Source organism: Lepidochelys olivacea (assembly GCF_965140295.1).
Source record: "Lepidochelys olivacea isolate rLepOli2 genome assembly, chromosome: 8".
NCBI lineage: Eukaryota > Metazoa > Chordata > Testudines > Cheloniidae > Lepidochelys > Lepidochelys olivacea.
Window position 1 is genome coordinate 624,349 of NC_140418.1, and position 22,549 is coordinate 646,897.

At 60.5% G+C, this 22,549-nt stretch overlaps 1 protein-coding gene across 3 annotated transcripts; it reads right to left on the reverse strand.

Moving 5' to 3' along the window:
* Nucleotides 1-1,810: 1,810 nt before the first annotated feature.
* On the reverse strand, nt 1,811-20,784 carry N4BP3 (NEDD4 binding protein 3). 3 transcript variants are annotated; one of them, XM_084637231.1, is made up of 6 exons: nt 14,456-14,594; nt 6,784-13,656; nt 5,868-6,308; nt 4,886-5,449; nt 3,885-4,142; nt 1,811-3,393 (listed from the first exon to the last, which is right to left on the reverse strand). In XM_084637231.1, exons 3-6 carry the CDS (start codon nt 6,276-6,278, stop codon nt 2,815-2,817), a joined length of 1,812 nt encoding a protein of 603 aa, XP_084493357.1. In that variant the 5' UTR covers nt 6,279-6,308; nt 6,784-13,656; nt 14,456-14,594; the 3' UTR covers nt 1,811-2,814. The 3 variants fall into 3 exon arrangements, with proteins under 3 accessions (XP_084493357.1, XP_084493358.1, XP_084493356.1); XM_084637232.1 differs by lacking the exons at nt 6,784-13,656; nt 14,456-14,594 and adding an exon at nt 20,702-20,784; XM_084637230.1 differs by lacking the exon at nt 6,784-13,656 and having other exon boundaries at nt 14,456-14,599.
* Nucleotides 20,785-22,549: the final 1,765 nt, after the last annotated feature.

Below are 22,549 nucleotides of genomic sequence, written 5' to 3' on the forward strand. Positions count from 1 at the left end.
GCCCAGGATTCTGCAGTGGGCCTAGCCCTCAGCTCAGAGCTTTGGGCTGCCAGGCCAACCCAAGGAAACACTTCTGGCTTCTCTGGAGGCCTGCACAACTTGAGCAGTGCTGCGCATACCATGGTCTGAGCACCAGCCCAATGAGGGGCCCCGGGGCCAGCCCTGACCCTCCCGGCCAGGAGCAGACAGGGAGTGGCATATGCAGATCTGGATCTGTTTTCAGAGAGGAGACATGCAGCATCCAGGAGAGAGCAGGTTAGGACCTCACATTTCCACTGGCTATAACCCTACCTGAGGGGGAAAGGGAGTTGTACAGGAGCTAGATGGGGGTGTAACTAGGAGTGAGGGGCTGGAATCAGGCAATGGAGCTGGCAGGCTGAATACCAGGAAAAACTGCCCCTGCACTTGATCAAACTCCTGCAGCACCAGCCTGTTTCAGTTAACTTTGGACCGAGCCCTGGAGAAGGTACTGCTGCCCTGGCCACACCAGCTGGATGCTTGGGTCAAAGAGAGATGGTGGTAGCATGAGGGTGTCTGCACCGGCTAGAAGCATGTGGAGGAAGGGCTGGCGTAGCCTGAGGGTCCCAAGCAAGGGCAAGCTGCTCTGCAGTGCTGTTGGAGAAGGGCCTCTGCAGGAGGGCCACCATCTCTCACAGAGGGTGAATCAATGTTGTGGAATTCAGTAAACCGGTTTCACCACCAACCCAATAATCTAAACACTCGATTCTTCCTGAGACGCCACAACTCTGCCCTGTGGCATCTGCAGCAGGAGCTTGGTTTCTGGCTTCCCTGCCAAGTTTTGGTGCCGCCCTCTCCTACGTCCCACCTCACCTCCCCACGGCTCTAATTGCTGGGTGTAAACCTGCTGCAAGGATCAGAGCCCGGCACCCCAGAGCCCTGGCCTGATGTGGGCACCAGCAAACAAATGAGATTTCGACAGCCAGCTGGCCCAGAACAGCAAACCTTCAACAGATCCCGAGGTCCAGCTCCTGCTCCCTAAAGCCAAGCCCCACTGGGCTAGCCGCTGGGAGCCCTGCTCTGTGTGCACACAGCCTCAGTCACTGCAGGGCCAAGCCAGGTCTATGGCATAGACAGGGGCCAAGCACCACCATGACAAGAGGTGATTTAAAAGGAGACCCTGGCCAGTGGTTGAGGGTACTAGAGCTGTTGGCATCTTGTGTATTTCAGTTCCAAACAGAGTTGAGAGGGTGCTGCCAGGACGAGGCCAGAGAGATTGACCCTGCCAGCCCAGCAGCACCTGTGCCCAGCAGAACTGAGTAGATCAACTCACGGAAGCCAGTTTGGTTCCTCTCCACCCGTCAAATAACCTGCAGGTGGGAGAGGCAAGTGGTGCTGCACCAGGACTGCTCGTGGGGGCTTGTGTCTGACCTTAAAGAGCAGCATGTCACTGCCAGGCCATTAGAGACAAACCAGAGCCCCACACTGCAGCAGCAACATGGACAATGGAGCAGGCAGCTGCTGTAGGTGGGGCCCAGCATGGGCAGCTAGGGGCCAGGCCATGTGGAGCCCTGTCTGCATCATCCTCAGAAACTGGGCCTATGGTCCGTCCCCACGCTGGGAGCACTGCTCCCCTTCCCAGACTCTCCTGCCTTTTGCTCAACCTCCCTGGTCAGCAGCAATTGGAGCTTTGGCTGCAGCAACCTCCTGGAGTGCAGAGCAAATACCAGCTTCACTGCTGCCATATACTGTCAGCCAGGAGGCCTGTAACTCACCCATGTGAGCATCCAAGGACAGCTGCTGGGGTCACCCCCATGGAGGGAGAGAAAGAAGCAGCCACAGGAGCCAGAAGTACCAAATTCAGATTTATTCCAGGAGAGGCTGAGGAGAGCCTTGCCAGGCCTGGACCTTCATATCCAGAGCACCCAGCTTCCCGCCCCACCCCATGGTGCTAGCCAGCCCTTGCCCACCCCTCAGCACCAACCCACAGCCTACCTCCTGGTGAAAGAAGGCTCTGCGAGGCAAGCTTCATACCCAGACGTCGGCTGGGCAGGGGGTGAGGATAGGCCTGAGTGATGGTGCATGCTCTCTGGCAGGAGCTGCTTTCCTTCTCCACGGCAGGATACCTACCCAGCTCTTCTCCATCTCTGAAGCAGCACGAGAAGCCCCAGCACAGAGGCCACAGCCCTGGGTGGCATGCAAAGCCCCTGCACCTGTCCCCCATGGCATGAGCCCTATAATCACTCCTTTTCTCCTGCTGCAGATACTCCAGCAGAGCCAGGTGCCAGGGCAGCTCTAGCCCTGGCAGGAAGTGCTCCCAGCATCCGTGTTTCACATTTTCCAGGCCTCAAGCCCAAGGCCAGGCTACCTGCAAGGGCACCCAGCACAGGCACAGCAGGGCAGGTTCACTCTGCCTGCAGCTCTCAGGCTGGACTGCCCACTGGCCCCAGCACTGTGTGAAGGACATGGAGCAAGACTGGCAGGCATGCAGCTTGGACAGCGTAAGGAGACAAAGTTGGGCATTTCCCTAGCAGGGCCAGAGCCCTCACTGGGGTAGGAAGCAGCAGGGGATGGGGGAGGAGGAACAGGAAATCCCACTTGATGCTGGGCTTCTGTTTGCTGGACAGTAAGAATCATGGTGCAAACTCGCCCTGCTGTTGGAGCACATGCCCCTGCTGCAGAGGCAGAAGTAACACTTGCTCTTGAGACTCCCACAGGGATGGCCCTGCAGTGGTCACAGATTCATCAGTCTGAGATGGAGAAGCCCCCTTGGCTAACCCAGTCAGTCCATGGTGCAGCCTGGGTACCATCCCAAGAGTTCTTGCCCCTTCCCAGTCCAGGCTGCTGGCTTCCTATTCAGATTTTTGAAGACTCGACTCTCTCGATCCAGGGTGAGTCGGTGTCGGGGTCAGCATCTCTGGGCTCAGCCCGCAGGTACCGCAGCTCCCTTTCCAAAGCCTGGCTGCGCTGGTACATCTCCATGTAGCTTGCCTGGATCTCCCTCTGGTAGCGCAGCACTTTCTCCTTCTCCTCCTGCCAGGTTTTCCGCTCCAGCTCAAAGTTCACAGCCTGCAGCTGGGCCTGGCGCCGCTCACGCAGCAGCTCTGCCCACAGCCACTCCACCTGCCTCTCTGGGGGCTCCCCACTCTCACTGTGAAGACCCCAACACTTGGAGTCGTCAGTTTCACAGCCAGAGAAGTCCTGGCAGACTGGCATGGGAGCATCCCCCAAAGGGAGGGAGGAGCTGGGCTCTGGTGGGGCCTGGAAGGAGTCCCCTAGCTGGGCCAGCTGCGAGTCCTTGGCTTGCACCTCTGCCCGGGCCTCCCGCAGCTGGGTCTTCAAGCTGAAGATCTCACTGAGTTTCTGAGCCATCTCCTCCTGGGAGTCTCGAAGCTGCTGCTTGAGCAGTGAGATCTCAGCTGCCTTCTGACAAACCTGCAGGAGATGCAGAGAAAGGGTGGGGAGGGACAGAGCAAGAAATGAGATGCACAGGAAAAGTTGGGGTGGGGTTTAGAGTTGTTGGGTGCATCTGGATAGGAAACCCCCATTCAATCCCAACTCTGCCAGGCAGGGGCATAGAGCATTAAACCTGCCATGTGGCAGCCATTACCAGACAGCACTCCCAGGATTTCCACAGGCAGGAAATGGAGGCTTTGCAGGGGTGTGAAGAATGAGAAGGGATGGGGCGGGGCGTCGCTAGGCTTTTGGCTCTAGAGCCGGGTCCATAGCTGCATTAAGCCACGGATGACAGTGGCTCAACCTCTCTCTGCTTCATCCTGAGAGAAAGTTCCCCCACAAAAACCCCGGAGAACGGTACAGTTGGAGCCTGTGCCCAGGGCTGAGGCTGCGGGTTGGGACTGAGGGGCGCTGGGACAGCTGCTGGGGCAGAAGGGTGGAGGAGAGCTGCAGAGCTCTCCTTTACTCACCTCCCACCTGGTCTCTTCTAGTTTGGGGCTGACACGTTCACACTGCTGCTGCCACTGCCTCAGCTCCTCACACTGGCCCTGGTGCAGGCTCAGCTCCTCCTGCAGCCGCTTCTTCTCCTGCTGCGCTTTGTAGAGCTGCAGCTGCAATGCCCGCTGGCTGCGCTGGGCCTGCTGGGTCACCTGCTGCAGCTTGGCGACATACGTCTGCTTCAGCTCATCCAGCGCATCCACCCACAGATGCCGTTTGTCCTCAAAAACCTGCTGGCACAAAGAGAAGTCTGTGCCCAGCTCCTGGGACAAAGTGCCAGGCAGCCCAGCCCCCTCCAGCAGCTCAAGGTCTAGGGTGAAGGATCCCATCACTCCTTACAGCCCCAGGGCCGCAAAGGGAGCAGCCTGGCCCCATGACACTGGAATGGGAAGCAGCAGCTCTAAGAGTCACCCCGCAGCAACACACAATCCATCTCCAAGCAGGATTCAGCCAGGACGGCACTGGACCATTCTCACACTAGTACGTGCTTCTGAAATGTAGTCCGGGGACCAAATGTCTCCGTTTTCTCAGAGAGCAGATACAGGCTAGGCAGCTGCTCCTATTGGCCACCCCAGCCTCCTCCCACCACCACCTTGGTGCAAGGCGGAAAAGGTTCCTCGTGCATGGAGATTTCCCAGTCCAATCGCTCTGGAGCAAGCCGGATGCTCTGGCACTGGGAGCAGCAGAGCCCAGGCTCCCCATTGCCCAACAGGTCACTGGATTCTGGAGGTGAACGTGCCCTTCCCCAGCCCTGCTCGCACCGGACACAACACGCTGGCACACTACTGCCAGCACAGTGCTCCAGGGAATCAAGGACCACGCACAGACCCCAGCACAGTGAGCTCCACACAACGGCACAGGGGCAATGCATGAGACACTAGCCTCCCTGTTTGGGGGGGCAGAGGGGGCACAGGGATGGGGTGAGAAGCGGGCCCAGGGCCCTGCACCCTCAGGCCAGCCCCACTGCACTCACCTGTGTGAAGGGGTCTTCAGTCTCACTAAGGCTCCTCTTCAACTGCCACAGCTCCCCACTCTTCTCGTGCAGCCGGTCCTCTAGCTGCTTCACCACGTCCTCCAGGGAGTAGGTGAACTCGTAGGGGGGTGGGGGCTCCCCAGAGCTTTGCAGCCGGCTTAGCGTGGCCATGCTCTTGCAGGACAGAGGCGCTTTCTCCACTGCCAGGGGGTCTCTGGGGCCCCAGGAGGCCCTGTCAAGGGAGCCCCCAATGTGGTTGATGTGGCCCATGGAGGCGCTGAACTGGCCCTGGGCAGGTTTGAAGTGGGGAGGGTAGATGGGGAAGCTCTGGATGGAGTTGTGGTTGGAATTGGAGGCCTCGTCTAAGCTGATGGTGTGCAGCAGGTGGGTGTGCAGGGGGCCATGCTGGGAGGAGGGACCGGTGCTGGTGCTGCTCTGGGACAGGAGGGTGTGCAGGCTCCCGTTGCTCTTTGACAGCTTCTGCCCTTTGGATGAGGCCAGGCCCTGCATGGACACCAGGCCTTTCCCAGCCACTGCCTTGAAGGCCGATGGCCTGATCCGACACTGAAAGACAAGGGAGCCAAGGATCAACCTGGTCTCAGCAGAGCCGCTCAGCAGGGAGAAGAGCTGGGGAACCCCAGTCTGTGTCCCCAGCTGCAGGATGGCTCAGCGCTGCCCCACCCCTTTGCCCTGGACACAGATATGAGGCTTATGTACAAGGACCTCCCAGCTTCTATCTGTCACAGCAGATACATGGGCCCAGCACCACCTGGCCTGCCAAGAGCTAGGGGGCTGTCCGCAAGGGCCCCCTCCTCCCATGCTCTGCGCCAGCCAGCTCCCATTTGGTGGCTGCTCTCCACTCTGGAGGCAGCTGCATTTCAGGGGCGGTTGGTGCGATGCACTTGTGGAAAACATCCCTACAACTAGTCATGTGGATCCCTAGCCACATTGCCTGCCCCAGCCCAGCACCCAGGGGCCTCACCTTGTCAAAGCGGCCCCGCTCCGGCAGCGAGCTCTTGGAGAAGTCTGCCCCTCGGTGGTGCTCACGGGAGTAGCGGTCAGGGGACTGGTTCTCACGGTCGCTCTCGTAGTCCCGAGACGCTCCCGGCGCCTGGTGCTTCCTCTCGGCCCGGGGCTCCTTCCTGGCACCGTGCAGGTAGCTGAAGAGCTCCCGCTGGCTCGGGCCCTTCCGGAGCAGGCCGTCCGGCTGCCGGAACCCCCGCGAGCCCCCCAGCACCGCCCTCAGCTCCACAGGCGTCAAGTCCTGTTTCTCCACCAGGCTGCCCACGCTGCCCATGCCGCAGCCGCAGCTCCCAGGCGCAGAGGCTAGGGAAGAGTCAAGGAAGCAGTTGCCAGGGTCACAGGTCACATGAGGGACCTGTGCTGTTGCCATGGAGAATTAGACCAGCACGTGGGACCAGCACTGCCAAAGGAGGGAACAGACAATCAGCAAAGGGGTGTGAGTGGCTGGGGCCACCCTATGTCCACCAGCCCCACCCTGAGGGGGAGAGCCGTGCTCCCTCCCCCCCATCCCCATGGATGCCCAGCCAGCCAGAGGGGAGGCAGAGCGGCCACATCTCCCTGTGTCATGCAGCGCCCACTACTGCTCCCCCCGACAAGTCCCTGATCACCCCAGCATTTACAGCAGGGCCCCAAAGAATCATCCAGGGTCCCCATGCAGGGAGGGGAGTCAGTCTCCATGTGACCATAATCCTAGCCCCACCCCGCCCCCTGCTTACAAGAGGGCGGAAGTGGGTCTGTACCGAGCCAGCTGCTCCCTTCAGGCCTATAAACCGAGGACGCAGGTGCCTTCTTTCAACTTCTGGAGCTGGGAACCCCAACAGGAGCCAGCCGGACACCAGCATGTTCCCCAGAGATAAAGCCACTCTACCACTCACCTGCTCCCCGCAGGCAGCCAGAGCCGAGCCCCGGGGAGCAGCACACCGGGAGGATCCAGCTGGAAGTCGATCTGCCCTGCCACCCAGCCAAGGCTGAACTGCTCGCTCCTATCTGACGTGGTGGTTCCCACACCCAGCTCCTCCTCCCGCCTGGGGGGCTGGGGAGGGAAACCAAAACAAGCACATGCCACCCAGCCAGGCAGGCAAGCTCCAGAGCTCCTGTCACCTGCCTGGGCTCTGTCCCCAGGCTGATTCCTGGACAATTGGTCCACACGGGGCTGTGGCTGCCCTCTCCGAGCTCAGACGGGACCCTGGGCCAGCAGCATGACCTTTCATGCGCGCACGCACCCAGCAGCCAATGGTGCTTCCAGGAGCCTTTGCAGACCCAGGCCACAGCACTGAGTTGGGGTGGGGCTCCTCAGACCAGCTCAGGGGAGAGCAGTCAAGAGGGGTGCGGGGGATCCAGCCCAGCTGAGCAGACAACACCCCTCCATGGCTGTTCTGAGGCCTGGGACCAGCAAACTGGGGTCTCAGTAGCACAAAATCCAGCATCCAGCTTAGCTCCCTGTTGGCAGCTACAGCAGAGGGGCCAAGGGCTGGCTGGGCTACAGAGGCTGCTACCCCCTGGCTCCCAAGGAGCAGGGCAGTGTTCCTCTCTGAGCTGTGCCTGCTGTGGGCATGACTGGCTCCCCCAGGGTTGTCAGGCCAGCACCTCACCTCCCCATTAGTGCAGCAGCTTTCCCTTCAGCGGAAGGACCAGAACCCAGCTCAGGAGCTGGGGCTGGGGGAAAGAAGCCCAGCACCTTTCACCCTTGAAGTGTGAGTGCAAGGTACCAGGGGAATCCCCCGAAACATGGCCCTTTGCTGGAGGCTGGGCCACTGATCATGCTGAGTGCTTTCCTAACGACAGCACAATGCCAAAGCCCACAGGTGGCAGATGCAAGTGCCCCCAGGGCAGCAGGGCACTGCTGCGGCTAGGATGGAAAGTCTGGCAGGGGAGAAGCTCCGCACATGAGCCAGAAACTCTTTTTCCATTCAGTCCTGATCCTGCCCCCACTGCACTTAATGGACAAACTCTTGCCAAGTCCCATGGGCTCAGAACAGGGTTCCTATCCCACCTCGACCTTCTGGGCCTGACCAGCTGCACCAAGAGGAGCAAGGCAAATGGCAGCCCAGGCCTCCATGTACTCAAGGCCCCATGGCCTGCACTCCCTGCGATCGTCCCCATGCCCCCGCACTCCATCCTCTCGAGGATGGACACAGGGGCTAGGCATCCAGCTCCTCCGGACAGTCCTGCCCCAGCGCCAAGGAGGGGAAGGGCTAAGATACTCCATTTCAGGCAGCGAACAAAAGCAGATACTGTGGCATGGGGGCTGTGGGGCATAGGCCAGATGGCACGAGCAGGGGAGGCAGGAACAGGAAGGACGTGAGGCAGGAAGTGGCAGTTTCCTGAGCAGGTTCTGGGCTGCACACTCTGGGCCCTGCTGGGCCTGGGAGGAAGCCCAGGAGGAAACAGACAATGCTGCTAGCAACTAACAAGCCCCTCACCCTTCCCCTGAGGCGCAGCAGGCAGGAACAGCCCTTACCTCCCCAGTGCTACCCAGCCCAGGGCAGTGGTCAGGCCTCCCCCTCAGTGCATAGGGCTACCGACCCCAGCATCACCCCCAACTTGGTCCACTCCCCCAGGCTGGCTCCACCCCCGAGGGAGCAGCTGCCTGTTCCCCTCTCAGTGCCCTGCCCTTCAACCCTGGGCAGCAGCGGGTGCAGCGAGACCAGCCAGTTCTAGGGCTTGCTGCCGCACCAGAAGGGACCACAGGTAACCCAGCCCAACCTAAGAACCGGCATGATGCCCACAGGTGCCCAGCTGGGAGAGCTCCTCGCTCTGGGCAGCATTTCCACCTGCCCAGACTGCAGAACTCAGCCCACTGCCCCCGAAGGCCATTGCCCACTCACTGCAGGCTCATGCTTTGCCTTGGGCACCCAAATCAGCAGTGGCATCTCCACTGGCAAAGGCAGTCTCCAGGGGCTTGCCTCCAACACCCTCCCCTTGCCAAAGACTGCAGAGCCAGCGGGGGCACAGTTCACTAGAGGCCCCATTTTACAGACGGGGAAAGTGGGGCAAAGCAGTTAAATGACTTGCCCAGCAAAGACCAACCAGCCTTGGAATAACGTCATGACAGCCAAAAATGAACAGGCTAAGCTGGGAGCGAAGGCTCCCACGGGAACAGCACAGCTGCAGGCTGCCCATGTGGCAGAACTGCCTGGGCCGGGAAAGCACAGACTGTGCCATGAGTCTCACCCCCGGGTTCTCCAACACTCAGCCCTGGATACCCGAGCATCCGGGGGCGGGGATCTTCCCTTCAGAGCCCCAGTGAGAGCAGGACACCCAAGTGTGGGGGCGAGGAGATGAAGCTGTCCAAGGCCCACAGCTGGGAACCTGTTACAAGTCTCTGCACCACTGAAGCTTGGGAGACAAGAGGAGGGATCTCAGCCTGCTCCAAGCCCAGCACTGCCAGGGCCCGACAGATCCCTGCTGGGGGCCCTGGGTCAGGAGCTGCAGCTCAGGTGTAACGCCCCAGCTCTCTGCACCAGGCACTGTGTAAACAAACAACTCCCCTTTAATCACTGCCACGCACAAACCTGTCTGACAGCTCCTGCCCTGCAAGGTCATCTCCCTCCTAGGGAACCCAGGATCTGCTCCCACAAGCCGCCCCTTTCAACCTGGGGAGGAGAGACCCACGCTCCTCAGGGGAGCTGGGCCACCCTGGATGCCGCTGGGAGCTCAGAGGGGTCTGCAAGGGTTCTCGCTCCTCAGAGACTGGGCAGGGCTCCCTGCACCTCAAGCACCAGATTCTCCAGCAGCAGACCCCACATCCTGAGAAAGCTGCTGAGACCAGACCCCACAGCCAATTCCCCCTATGAACCACACAAGCACCCCAAGAAGAGGTAGACTGCCTCTGTGGGCGAGGAATGGTCTGCGGAGCAGCTCAGCTTGCAGGAGCTCCTGGGCCCGATCTCCTCCCTGTACCCGAGATGCCACTGAGACCTGTGCCCAGTGGGCATCTCCCTATGAGGGCACTGCTCTGGGAGACCAAGGCAAGTGGTACCCAGGTGCCAGCCCACTGCCTCCTCCCCTTCCCCTTCTTAGAAGGGGCTTTTTGGCTGCCTGAGGGGCACATGGCAGGGGCAGACACCATGCAGTTCCAGGCCTCTCAGCCCACTGGCCCCTTGCTCCCTCCTGCAGCAGCCTCTCTGGGTGAGCCATGTCAGTGGGGTGGCCCACCCCAGAACAACCCTGTACACACCTTTATGGAGGGGATGGGCCCTGAGCTGACCAGCCGGGACACAGCTGCCCTCCTTGGGCCCTAGGGTAACCCCACACACTTTCACACAGGAATAACACACTTCAGACTGAACACAGGGCACAAAGTTTTTACAGGGAGGGGAATTAGCCATTGATGCAACTTGCAGGGTTAATTCTCCAGTCATTGGAGGCTCTAAATCAAAACTGAGTGTCTTTTTGTAAAAGCCCAACTCTAGCTCAGCCAGCTCTGGGCTGGCCGGTACGGAGCTACCCTCCGGGGGACTCAGCTGAGCCCCGAACCCCAGAGGGGAGGCAGAGGTCAGGCTCTGTCCCTCACACACCCCACCTTGTGATGCCTTAGGACAGAAAGCTGTAACCACAGCACCTGGGGCTGTGAGGAGCCCCCGGCTCCATGGGGCAGCCGGCCCAGAGGCAGCCCCCTTTTGCCAGGGGACGGACCAGCACTGCATCCCGTTCCTTCATGGCTTCGCTCAATCCTGCAGCACAGAGAACCTCTGAGCCGGCTTTGTCCAGCCAGCTTCTTGTGATTTTGGCTACGGATTCAATGATCCCAAGTGGTCAGGTGCCATTTGACATCACCCCCAACGTCACTCTGGGGCAGTAGGGTCAGCACCTACTGCGAAGGGAGAACATCCCGTACGGTCCTGAAGCACCTGGCTGTTCCTGGCAGGTGAGCTGCACTGGTCCTGCTTAGCACTTCAGAGATCACAGGCTCAGGAGGCCTGGCTAACTCCCAGCCCCCGCTGCAGACACAGACGGGGAGCTGCCTGAAGGTATCCATGACACACGGACCTGAGGAACAGTCTCACCTGCTCCTGGGAACAGGGAATGCTCAGTGAGTGACTCCCCAGCCCCTTCCTTGGGTGGCAGCGGGTTAGCGAGGTTTATCCATTGCACAAAGCACTGCACAGCCATCAGAGCCCTGCCCTGGCAGCCACAAAGCAAGGATATCCACTCCCTCCAGGTGCCAACGGGATACACCCCAGCCCCTCTGGAGTCCACAGAGTCTTGCCAGGACCTGGGCCTGTATCCCGATTGGTCTGGAAGTTCCTTTCAAATCAGCGTCTGGGACCTGCCGGGCTCCAATCCCACTGGGCTGGAAGGGCCCTTCCGGACTGGGCAGGTCCGTGCAGCGGGTGCACACGCATTCCGCAAAGCAAGCCTGGGGAAGGGCTCGTGCACGTGCAATGCAGCAGAGCTTGCAGGCTTGATTCAATGGGAGCTTGGCCACAACTTCATCAGGAGCAGGCAGGGCCCTGGTACCCTGCCCTAGCTTTGGAGAGGCAGGCATCAGCAGAGCCTGTCTCTTCAGTAACAAAAGGGACAGGCACCGGGACTGCAGGAGAGACCCTGGGTGGAACTAAACCAGACACCTCCCCAGGGTCATGGCCACAGCACAACTCATGGAGGGGCATTGAAGCTGGGGCTGCATTCCAAGGGAAGGGGCACATCCACCCACCAGTGCTGTGCTTGAGGGGCAGGGACAAACAGGGACCAGCCATGTGATGACACAAGCTGCCCTGGAGCAGCATGGGAGTGGGGTGGGAACCATTGAGGCAGGGTGAGAGAGCAGCCCCATCCCACGGCCACACAGCTGGAACACTTCAGCCCAGTGGCATCTGCAGAGGGAACATTCGAGCTGGGAAGATGCTGCCGAGGCCAGTACAACATAGCCTGGGACTTCGAGCTGGCCAGCACAGAGCCCAGGCCAGGGCCCAATCAGTGGCTGTACCCACAGGGGTAGGCTCTGCAACCCACGCTTAAGATGAAGTTTTTAAAAGTAGATTCAGCTTTCAGGCCTTAGGGGACTAGACTGACACCCCGTCCCGCAGCTCTTCACGCAGGCCACCAAGCCTGCGGTCTGGGCTGCACTCATGCCAGCAACCTGGAAGGAAATGGCCCAATCCCCCGAGTCCTGCAGACCCCAGTGAGCTGGGCTTTGTTGGCTCCTGAAGACTGGCTTTGCCAGGCTTCCTCCCCATGCCCTGGAACCACAATGAACAGCAAGAATCCAGCAGCCCCAGGGAGTCTGTCCCAGGCATGGTGGCTGGGGGTTATTCTCCAAAACCTGACAGGAATCTTAGCACTGGCTGGAAACACTAGACCAGTGGTTCTCAAACTGCGAGTTGCAACCCAGTTTTAATGGGGTTGCCAGGGCTGGCTTAGACTTACTTGGGCCTGGGACAGAAGCCAAATCCCGAGCCCCACCACCCAGGGCCATAGCCCAAGAGCTTCAGCACTGGGTGGCAAGACTCAGATTACAGGCCCCCTGCCTTTGGCTTCCCAGCAGCAGCAGCGGGATTCAGGCAGGCTCAGGCTTCAGTCCCCCCTCCTGGGTCATGTAGTAATTTTTGTTGTCAAAAGGGGGTCTCAGTGCAATGAAGTTTGAGAACTCCCTGCTCTAGACAGTCGCTGCTCCATCCCCCTGCCCTGGGCAAGCTCCCTGGGAGCCACGAGCTATTTACCAGCCCCAGGTGCCGGGTGGCGACAGGATGCTCAGCACGGGGCCGCCCATTCCTTCTGACTCCAACTGGAAGGACTAGGAACCGGCAACATCATCAACCCCAAAGGAAGATGGGCACTTCCATGGGCAGCCACAAGATGCCTGTGGCAAGCAGAGGCAGTAGCTCCAGACCAGGAAAATGGCAGGCGTCTCCTGGTTTCTTCAGCCAGACCTTGTGGGTTGTGAAATCCCCAGGGCAGGTGAACAGCACCACTTGGGACCCCCACCTAAGCACCCCAGCTACTATCCCACACGGAGTCCCAGAGCACAGCACAGCCTAGGAACTGTTCAAGCACCGGACAAGGCATTCAGCCACCCATACCCATCCCACACGGCCCAGGGATGACTCCTGCCACTACCCTGCTTGCCAAAGCCTTGCTGTCAGACTCCATATGCAACAGAGACGCACTAGCAGGTTCTGTAACCTGAGTCCCACAGACACACCACTTCTCAACGGTGACGGGGAGACAACACCTGCGTTCCCCATCAGCCTGATCACCCTAGCTCTAAAATGACCAGCAGCGCTCAGAACGAGGGACATATCTGCGGGGACAGGTGGGGGATCTTCAAGCGTAAAATCCCAGTAAAACCCAACACATGCTGTATAAGCCAAGAGTCCAAGTCAGCAAACCCTCACTGCCCAACACCATAAACCCTGAGCATCCCGCGTAAGGCGCCTGGTGTGAAGACCCCATGCAAAGGGGCAGGAAGGGCTGGTGTTCTTCCCTGGTTCCCCCGCACCACAGAACAGCCGCAGGAGGCCTGGGGATTTCTGTGAAGCAATCCAGGCTGAAATATGGACACATCCTTGCTGAAGGGGGTCACCTTTAGCTCCAGACCCACACTCCTGTCTGAACACTGTTCATGTCCTATTGCCGCAAGTAACAGCTCAGAACACAAGGACTGGAGCAGGAGGAGACATTCCTGTTGTGTTGTCTCTGTGTGTTTGACAGCACCTGGTACAGTCTGTTCCCCTGTCTCCCCCGGGCAGTTGTTGTGTTTCCCCCATTTGCAGGGTCTTTCACATGGCCGCAGAGGAAAGAACCTGTTTTGAAAATCTAAGTCTTAAACTCGGCAATCACAGAGCTGCGGCCCCAGAGACCCTGAGCTGAAGAGGGCAGCACCGGGCCCGCGTGGGGGCCGCCGCAGCCCGGGGCTCTGGGCATGCGGAGGAACCCGGAGCCAGGCGGGGCCCGGGGGCCGCAGGTCCGGAATTCTGACTCACAGCTCAAGCCCGGAGCAGCCTTTTAACGGGGGTGGGTCCCTCCAGCCGGAGCAGACAGGCTGGGTAGGAGCAGGGCGGCTGCCGAGCAGGAGCGCCCTCCTGTCCGGTGTCCCGGCACCAGCCATAGTGACGGAGAAACGCCGTTTCTCGGCTCCCCGTCCTGGGGCAGCCCAGCTCCCCGGCTGCAGGCCGGAGCACAGCGCTTCCCCCGGGATTCCCGCAGGCTGCGGGGACCAGATTTCCCGCTCGGGAGCCCAGCAACGCGTGGCCGAACCAGATCGGCCCGGAGACCCCCAGCGCCGGGGTAAGCGAGGCAGAGACCCCTGCCTTCGAGCCGCCCCGCCCTGCCTGCCCCGGCCGGCCGGCCGGCCGGCCGGGCTCCCCCCGCCGCCCGGCAGCTGTTCCAGCCCCGCGCCGGCTCCTCTCCCGGGCCGACCCAACTGCTCAGCCTCCCACCCTGCTCGGCCTCGGCCCCGGCCCCGGCCTGGCCGGCCCGGAGCTGGCGGGGCAGGGGGGTTCAGCGCACCCCGAACAAAGCCAGTTTCCTGCCGGGCCGGGCGCCGCGGACCGGGCCCGAGGCTCGGCGGGACACGTGCCCGGCGGCCGCCCCGGGACTCACCATGCTCGCGGCGCGGGCTCGGCGCTGCGGCTGCAGCTCAGCCGGGGCAGAGGCAAAACCCGGCCTGGACGCGGCTCCCGCCCGCAGCCGCATCGCGGCCGCTCTGGGAACCCAACCCGGGGCGGCAAAGCCCGGCCTGGATCGCAGCCCGGGGGCGGGGCCCTGCGCTGCCCGCCCCACCCCGCCCCGCCCCGCGGGGCCGCTGCCCGTCGCGGTTTGCAAAGGGGCCGGCACGTGCGAGGGGGGCTGGGCCGGCAGCTGGACCCCTCCGCAGGGAAGTAGCCGCTGGCTCCTACAGCCGCGTAGCCCCGCGGGCAGGAGCAGATTAAGCAATTGCTTAGAGCCCCAGCAGCTCAGGGGGCCCCTATTCGCTTTTTATTGGGGGGGGGGAATCCTGTTGAGTGCCCCTCCCCGTTAGCACCGCCTCTGCCCGCAGGTACCTCCGGGCAGGCACATGGAGGCTCCGATCCGCAGAGCCCTGCGCAGCCCCTACTGCCCAACCTTGCAATGTATGCCAGTTAACTTTTAACTACCTCAGCCACTGGAAAGCCTCGCCTAACCCGTCCTTGCCAGGGTCTGCAGCGAGCTGCCTGCCCCAGAGCACCCACTCCCTCTTTCCAGCCGCTCCCGCACACCCAAGGCAGCTAGGAATACGCTAACGCTGGGCAGCACCGCTCTGCTACCTAGCCGATTGCTGCTGGGGGTCTCGACTGGGAGCAGAGGCAGCCCACCGGATACTGTCCGCATCCACATGTGCTCCACGCTATGAGCCCCTGCCCTGTCTGTCAGGGACTCAGGAGCAAAACAAGTATTCAGTCTTAGTGCCCCTTTGGCCTCTCTGCCAGCCCCGTGCTCACACCCTGCACCAGAACGCTGGGCTCTGCCATGGGGGGGCCTCTGGAAGGGTGGTGTGATTCCAGCTGGCTGACGGGGCCTGTTTTGATTATTGCCCTTTACAGCTGTCTAGGTCCCCATTTCACAAACAGCACCAGGACTCAAGACAACCTAAAGACTAGGGCTCCAGCTGGACCAGGCTAGGGAGTCCCGGAACAGGTCACCCAGAACCCCCCATTACAAACGTCTGATCCATCCCTCCATGCCACTACTATTCCCAGAAAGATGGTATGTACAGGGGGTTCTGTTCCCAACTCTGCTTCACCGTGGTGGTGCAAATGTCATCCCCTCCCTGTGCCTCAGTTTCCCCCTTTGCACAAAGGAGATAACAACCCTTCCCTCCAGGGGAGGGGGCGGTGATTACGAAGCTTTACAAATAGACATCCCCGATGTGCTTGGAGCCCTTGGCTGGCAGGAGGGAGAGATGGGTAGAGGGCAAGTACTATTACTAGAGGAATTAGACAGATCTGCTCCCTTGCCCTCCGGGCACTGGAATTTCGGCCATGATCAAGCCCTGTCCCCACAGAAGGTTGCAAGGGTACAGGCAGAGCTAGGCAGGGACACACGTACTGTAGGCTGCTTCAAGCCATGCCTCCAACTGTTTACAGGGGCAGCATCACCACATCCACTCGTGGGCAGTGTGTGTCCTTGCACATCTGTGTCCTTTATTACAGCCATAGCAGCAGGGCGCCTGTGTCCCTAAGGGTCAGTTTGTTCCAAGGTGAAATGATGCTTGGCCTCACAGCCCACTCCCTACAGGAGAAAATCTGCAGCTTAAAAGGGGAAGGGAGCTCACAAGCAGGAAACTATGATCTGTTTCAGTAATCAGCAGGTGCCCTGTCCCACAGTTAGGACACCCAAGGAGCATACAGCACTGTGGGGAGAGCCTGGCTCGCCTTGCTGCAACAGGAGCCACCTGCATGTGTGCTTGGCCCTGGTGGAGCATGGTGACGGGCCCTGGCTCTCCGCAGAAGGTGTACGTGAGGAGTTCAGTGCTGCCAAACTTGTTCGCTGCACAGCCCTGGGGCTTGGCACTGGACATGTATCATTGGGATTTGTATTGTGAAACCCATTGAAGTTGATGACAGGAAACAGAACTGGCCAGGGATGAAACATCTGATTGTATGAAGCATCCAGAATTTCCAGCCATGCACAGTTCAGAGCCTGGAAGCACACCTAGCATTCCTGTTCACGCATTACCGAGCTGCAGTGATATGGTCTCAGTGGTAATGGAACTGCAGGGGCTCCCTCCTTTGCCCCGTTTATAAAGACCATGTTGTCAGCACCAGACTAAGTGGCACCTCTCTCACTTCTCCATGGAAGTCTTGATTGCTGAGAACACGTGGGCGAGATCAATGACAGCCCTTTAATCAGCAGCAGTAATTTTAGAATGTGGCCTTGCCTGAGAGGAGGCTGCATGCAGAGCCCTGATCGTGCTGGACGGGGGTGGGGTAGGAGCAGAGCAGCATAAGGGTTTTTGCTAAACATTCCTCAGCATGCAGCCAGCATGGCTCTGGGCTCACTGGGTTTCACCCGCTCAAAGCGGAGGGCAGCTGAGGTGTTTCAAAGGGAATCCCAGGGAGCCTCTACTGCTTCCACTGTCAGTTACACAGAGCACAGCACAGAGATGAGCTCTCTCCTTGCGGCACCTGCCTGCTTTAGTCATGAGACATGATACAATCAATACCTCTGAATCAGACCTACTCCCTCCCAGCCCATGCTTGGTTTTGCTACTTTGTGTCCCCTCCCCAGCTGTCACCATTCAGGGAGTCAGGATTCTGGGGCATGATGATGGTTGCAGCAGAGACAAGGATGCAAGCACCAGCCGAGCTCATTCCGAAACAGGGACCCAAGCAAAGCACCAGCACCTTCACCTTCTAACTCAGTAATTACATGCACTACGCAACACATGCATGCCTCCAGGCAGAGACCATGGCTACTGGTTCTGAGAAGCTCACCATTTTGAAGCCAAGAGCCTGATTTACTGGGGCCTGACTTGGTTTTTAAATGGTTGGGGTTGCTAATGCTGAATTAGGCACCAGGGAGGGGCACATCAACATTGCCCTGCAGCAAGGGGCAAAATGAAGGCCTGAGCTTCCCTGAGGAATACTGCAGTCCCATAGGCTCTGAACTGCCCTGCCACCAAGGTCCACAGCATCCCCTCTTCCACAGTGCAGGAAGCATCTGGGGCTGCAAGAGCCAGAGGAGGGAGGGATGGATCTGGGGTGGAAGGAGGTCTGGCCAAAGTGTGCTTGCATCCTGCTGATTCTGCAGCCCTGAAATAGCCTGTAAGCCTCTTAACACACACTCACTTGCAACCGTGTGCATATACAATTTGCCTCAGCAACTCCCCATCTCTTTTAAAATCTCAGTAAAATGCGTCTTCACTCCTCCCCCCCCCCATCTTGGCTCTCTCTGTGACTACAGTTTTCTGGGGTGAATGCCATAACATGTTGAGAGACCCAGTTTGCACAAGACCCTTTACACAATTTAAACCTGCACTAGGTAGTGCTCACAGACACACGCACTCCCACACCCCCGTGCTGATTACACCTTGCGCAGACATCTGAGTAGCACAGCAGTTTGTCTGGAAAGCAGGGCAGTCTGTCCAATGCATCTTCTGGCACAAAGGCCACCTCTTCCCCTCCCTGCCTTCATCAGTGGGTTATCTATTTCAATTGTGATCCCTTGGGACATGGATCTGCCTCCTTATGTGACATGCAGCCCCAGTTTGGGGTGTTGTAGGATCAATAATAGTAAAGTCTCAGAGTAGGTTAAATTCCCCTGGCAGCACAGTCTAGAGCTCCGTGTGCGCACACAGAACGGGCATTAGTCATTCGCTCACTTGGTATCCCTCAGCTTCCCAGGCCAGGATGGATGGGTATGTACTGGAGAAAGTGGGAATGCCGTCAGCCCCACTGCCTCAGCCTGGGCAGGTTTTGGGGGCCCAGGCAGAAAGAGCTAGTCGTACTTGGGACCCTGCTGCTACAGGTCCTTTAGGTCTCCCCTCTTGGAGGTTACTGAAGACGGTCTGGCTGGGACAGCGTAAGAGTGGCTGAGGTGGAGCAGTGAGATGGCTTTCACTACGACCTTGTAGTCCATGCTGAGGAGCGAAACTGGGTGCCACTTCCTTAGCTCAGAGTTTCCCCTTCTTCGGCAGCAGGGTGAGCACAGCTTGCCTGCGCGACAGGGAGACACCCTGCTCCCTAAGGACTCAGCCCAGGTGGTGGCAGGGCCAGGCTGAGGGCGGACCAGAATATGCGGTAGAACTCTGCGGTCAGCCCATCTCCCAGCTGCCAGGACTTGACCTGGCTGGTCCCTGAAGCTCTTACAGCAGATTTCATTGGCACCTCAGCTCCCCCTGGGGGAAACCTGAGCTAGTGCAATAGCCAGTGATTTGCTAAGGAATGCTGCAAACTTGCCCCGGCCCTACTGCAGCCAAGTGGGAGTTTTCCCCAGGCAATGGGAAGCTGCATGGGCCTGTCTCCCTGCCCCTGGCTCAGTCCATCCCTTCCTTCTTCTGTCCAGGGCTGGGCTGAGGCATAAGAGCCCTTAATGCTAGGGTTCAATCAGCAGAGGATTCTGCCTGCACCCCATGGAACGAGCCTCCCAAATACCCTGGGAGAACCTGAGACTTGGAGTGGCTAAGTCATTATGCAAGGTAGCCTGTTTCCTCTTGTTTTTTCCTACCCCCCCCCCCAGATGTTCTGGTTTAACTTGGATTTTAACTTGAAGAGTGGTCAGTTTGGATGAGCTATTACCAGCAGGAGAGTGAGTTTGTGTGTGTATGGGGGTGGGGGGATGTGAGAAAACCTGGATTTGTGCAGGAAATGGCCCAACTTGATTGTCATGCACATTGTGTAAAGAGTTGTCACTTTGGATGGGCTATCACCAGCAGGAGAGTGAATTTGTGTGGGGGGGTGGAGGGTGAGAAAACCTGGATTTGTGCAGGAAATGGCCCACCTTGATTGTCATGCACATTGTAGGGAGAGTGGTCACTTTGGATGGGCTGTCACCAGCAGGAGAGTGAACTTGTGTGGGGGGGTGGAGGGTGAGAAAACCTGGATTTGTGCAGGAAATGGCCCACCTGATGATCACTTTAGATAAGCTATTACCAGCAGGAGAGTGGGGTGGGAGGAGGTATTGGTTCATATTCTCTGTGTATATATAAAGTCTGCTGCAGTTTCCACGATATGCATCTGATGAAGTGAGCTGTAGCTCACGAAAGCTCATGCTCAAATAAATTGGTTAGTCTCTAAGGTGCCACAAGTCCTCCTTTTCTTTTTGCGAATACAGACTAACACGGCTGCTACTCTGAAACCTGTTTCAATACAGAACACCTCTAACTGCACCCCCTAAGTTGTCACCTACCACCCCACATGGGGTATCAAATAACTACAACCCATCCTCAATGGGGACCCCATCCCAAAAGAAACCTTTCCCAAACCCCCTTTTCTGTCCTTCAAACAACTTCCCAAGCTCATCACCAGAAGCAAGCTGCCTACAGACCAGCACACCCCACAACAGCACCAAACCCCTCCAGGCAACAGATGCGAAACCTGCAGACAAGTCTCTAATGCTGCAATGAGCAGCCCCCCCACAACACAGCACTCAAGATCCATGGGTCCTACACATGCCTATCACATGCCTGCACCTCAGCCAGTGCCCTGCATGTCCCAGTAGCAAGTATGAGGGTGCGACTAGAGGGCCGCTGCGCTGCTGTGTCCCTCACACAGGGAAATGATAAATGACAAACGCCCTCCTGAGGCCGCAGCCGGGTGGGAGCAGGAGTCTGTGCCCGGGGGGGCGGGCGGCTGTTCCCACCACGCCCCGGTGCCAGGCCGGTCCCTGCGGCCCAGGTCTCGGACATCGCCCCCGGTCCCGGTCCCGCCCCCGCCGGCTCTGCCCCCCCGCCCCGGGCCCCGCCCCGCCGGCTCTGCCCCCCCCGCCCCGGGCCCCGCCCCGCCCCGCCCCGCCCCGCCGGCTCTGCCCCCCCCCCCGGCCCGGGCCCCGCCCCGCCCCGCCGGCTCTGCCCCCCCCCGTCCCGGGCCCCGCCCCGTCCCGCCGGCTCTGCCCCCCCGCCCCGGGCCCCGCCAGCTCTGCCCCCCCCGCCCCGGGCCCCGCCCCGTCCCGTCCCGTCCCGCCGGCTCTGCCCCCCCGCCCCGGGCCCCGCCCTGCCGGCTCTGCCCCCCCCGCCCCGGGCCCCGCCCCGCCCCGCCGGCTCTGCCCCCCCGCCCCGGGCCCCGCCCCGCCCTCGTCAGCGAGGGGGTGGGCCAAGCTGCCCCGGACGGGTGGCGGGGGGGGCTAGTCAGCGAGGCCCTCGGGCCCCCCCTCCCGGGCCCCGCCCCTCACCAGCTCTCTCCGCCATTCGCCGGCTCTGCCCCGCCCCCCTTGGCAGGCCTCGCGCAGGCTCAAGAGGTCCGTGGGCGGAGCCAATGGCCCGATTTGGCCCCGCCTCCTGGAAGACTCCGGCCCCAGGATCTTCCGGCCTGTGTAGGCCCCGCCTCCCGCGGCTCTGTGACGTTGGCAGGGGGCGTGTCGGTGCCACGTGGGCGGGCTGGGGAGCCCCCATGGAGGCGGAGCACGGAGCCCAGAGCCCCCGCCCGGGGTAAAGAGCCCCCGCCCCGCCCCTCCAGGGCAGCTTGGCCCGCCCCCTCGCTGACTAGCCCCCCCCTCCAGGGCAGCTTGGCCCGCCCCCTCGCTGACTAGCCCCCCCCCCCAGGGCAGCTTGGCCCCCCCCCTCGCTGACTAGCCCCCCCTCCAGGGCAGCTTGCCCCCCCCCTCGCTGACTAGCCCCCCCCTCCAGGGCAGCTTGGCCCGCCCCCTCGCTGACTAGCCCCCCCCCGCCCCTCCAGGGCAGCTTGCCCCCCCCTCGCTGACTAGCCCCCCCCCTCCAGGGCAGCTTGGCCCGCCCCCTCGCTGACTAGCCCCCCCCCCAGGACAGCTTGGCCCGACCCCTCGCTGACTAGCCCCCCCCCCCCCGCCACTCCTCCAGGGCAGCTTGGCCCGACCCCTCGCTGACTAGCCCCCCCCCCGCCACTCCTCCAGGGCAGCTTGGCCCCCCCCTCGCTGACTAGCCCCACTCTCCCTCCCATCCCTCACCAGGGTCTTGCCCTCCGCCATCTCCTGACACCAGTCTCCGGTTTGTCTGCATTCGGGGTATGGGCAGGGGCTGGGGGGCACTCCCCCCGTGACCCTGCTGGCTCATGCAGATTCTCCGCCCGTGGTGGGCGAGGGGTCACTGGGGACTGACATGGGCTCGTGTCCTGCAGCATGGCCGAGGCGGAGGAGTGGCATCCAACTCACCTCCGCCTGGCCGTCCTGAGCGCCCGGTCGCTGCGGGCCAAGAGGGGTGCTGGCTCCAGCAGCCCCTACGTGGTCATCCAGCTGCAAAAGCAGAAATACATGACGTCAGTGGTACCCCACAGCCTGACCCCTGAGTGGAGGGAGGAGTGCACACTCCAGCTGCCCAGCTGGCTGGATGACACGAAAGAGCACAGTCTCGTCCTCACTGCCATGCACCACTCTCTCCATCACCCCGACCAATTCCTGGGCTGGCTCTGCCTTCCCCTGGCACAGCTGTTCTGCGACAAGGCAAGGAGGAAGAATGAGTGAGTGTCGCAGGGCCCCCCGTCCATGGGGCTGAGACCTGGGGCCAGGGAATGGAGGTGTCCCGGGGAACCATGCACCTCCTGCCCTTCTGTGGTTGACCTATGAGCCAGACACATTACCAGGACTCAGTCACCTCTTCCTCCTGCACTTTCTCCTGGGGTCTGTGTGGGGTGCAGCAGGGCTTCTCATGACTCCTGGTGCCCCAGAGCACAGAGCTACTCTACGGGGAGCTTTACCGTGTGGGGTTGGGCTCTCTGGTGCCAACATACAGAGGAATGGGGGCTCTGGAATCTCCTCTCTGGCAGGGTCCAAGGACTGATCAAGAGGAAGCCGAAGCCTGCCATAAATGCGCCTGGCCAGGTGTGCGGTGGGTGTGGGCCTTTCCGACTAGCTGGTAAAAGCCCCCTAGAAAGCACTGTCTTAGCTCGGGTGCAGAAAGCCTGTGACTGGGGAAAGGAGAAGGGCTGGAGGGAAAGAAGAGGGCAGAAGAAAGTGGCTCAGGGAGCTAGAGACCAGAACCAGGGGTGGGTGAGAGCAGAGCTGCTGCACCACACACGATGGGCTTTCCCAGCCCTAGTTCTGAAACGG

Coding starts and splice junctions, on each gene's coding strand:
- N4BP3 (XM_084637232.1), bottom strand. CDS start 6,278: ATGGCAACAGCACAGGTCCCTCATGTGACCTGTGACCCTGGCAACTGC. Junction 5,450..5,867: donor AGCGGGGCCGCTTTGACAAG/GTGAGGCCCCTG, acceptor CTTGTCTTTCAG/TGTCGGATCAGGCCATCGGC. Junction 4,143..4,885: donor CTGAAGACCCCTTCACACAG/GTGAGTGCAGTG, acceptor TTGTGCCAGCAG/GTTTTTGAGGACAAACGGCA.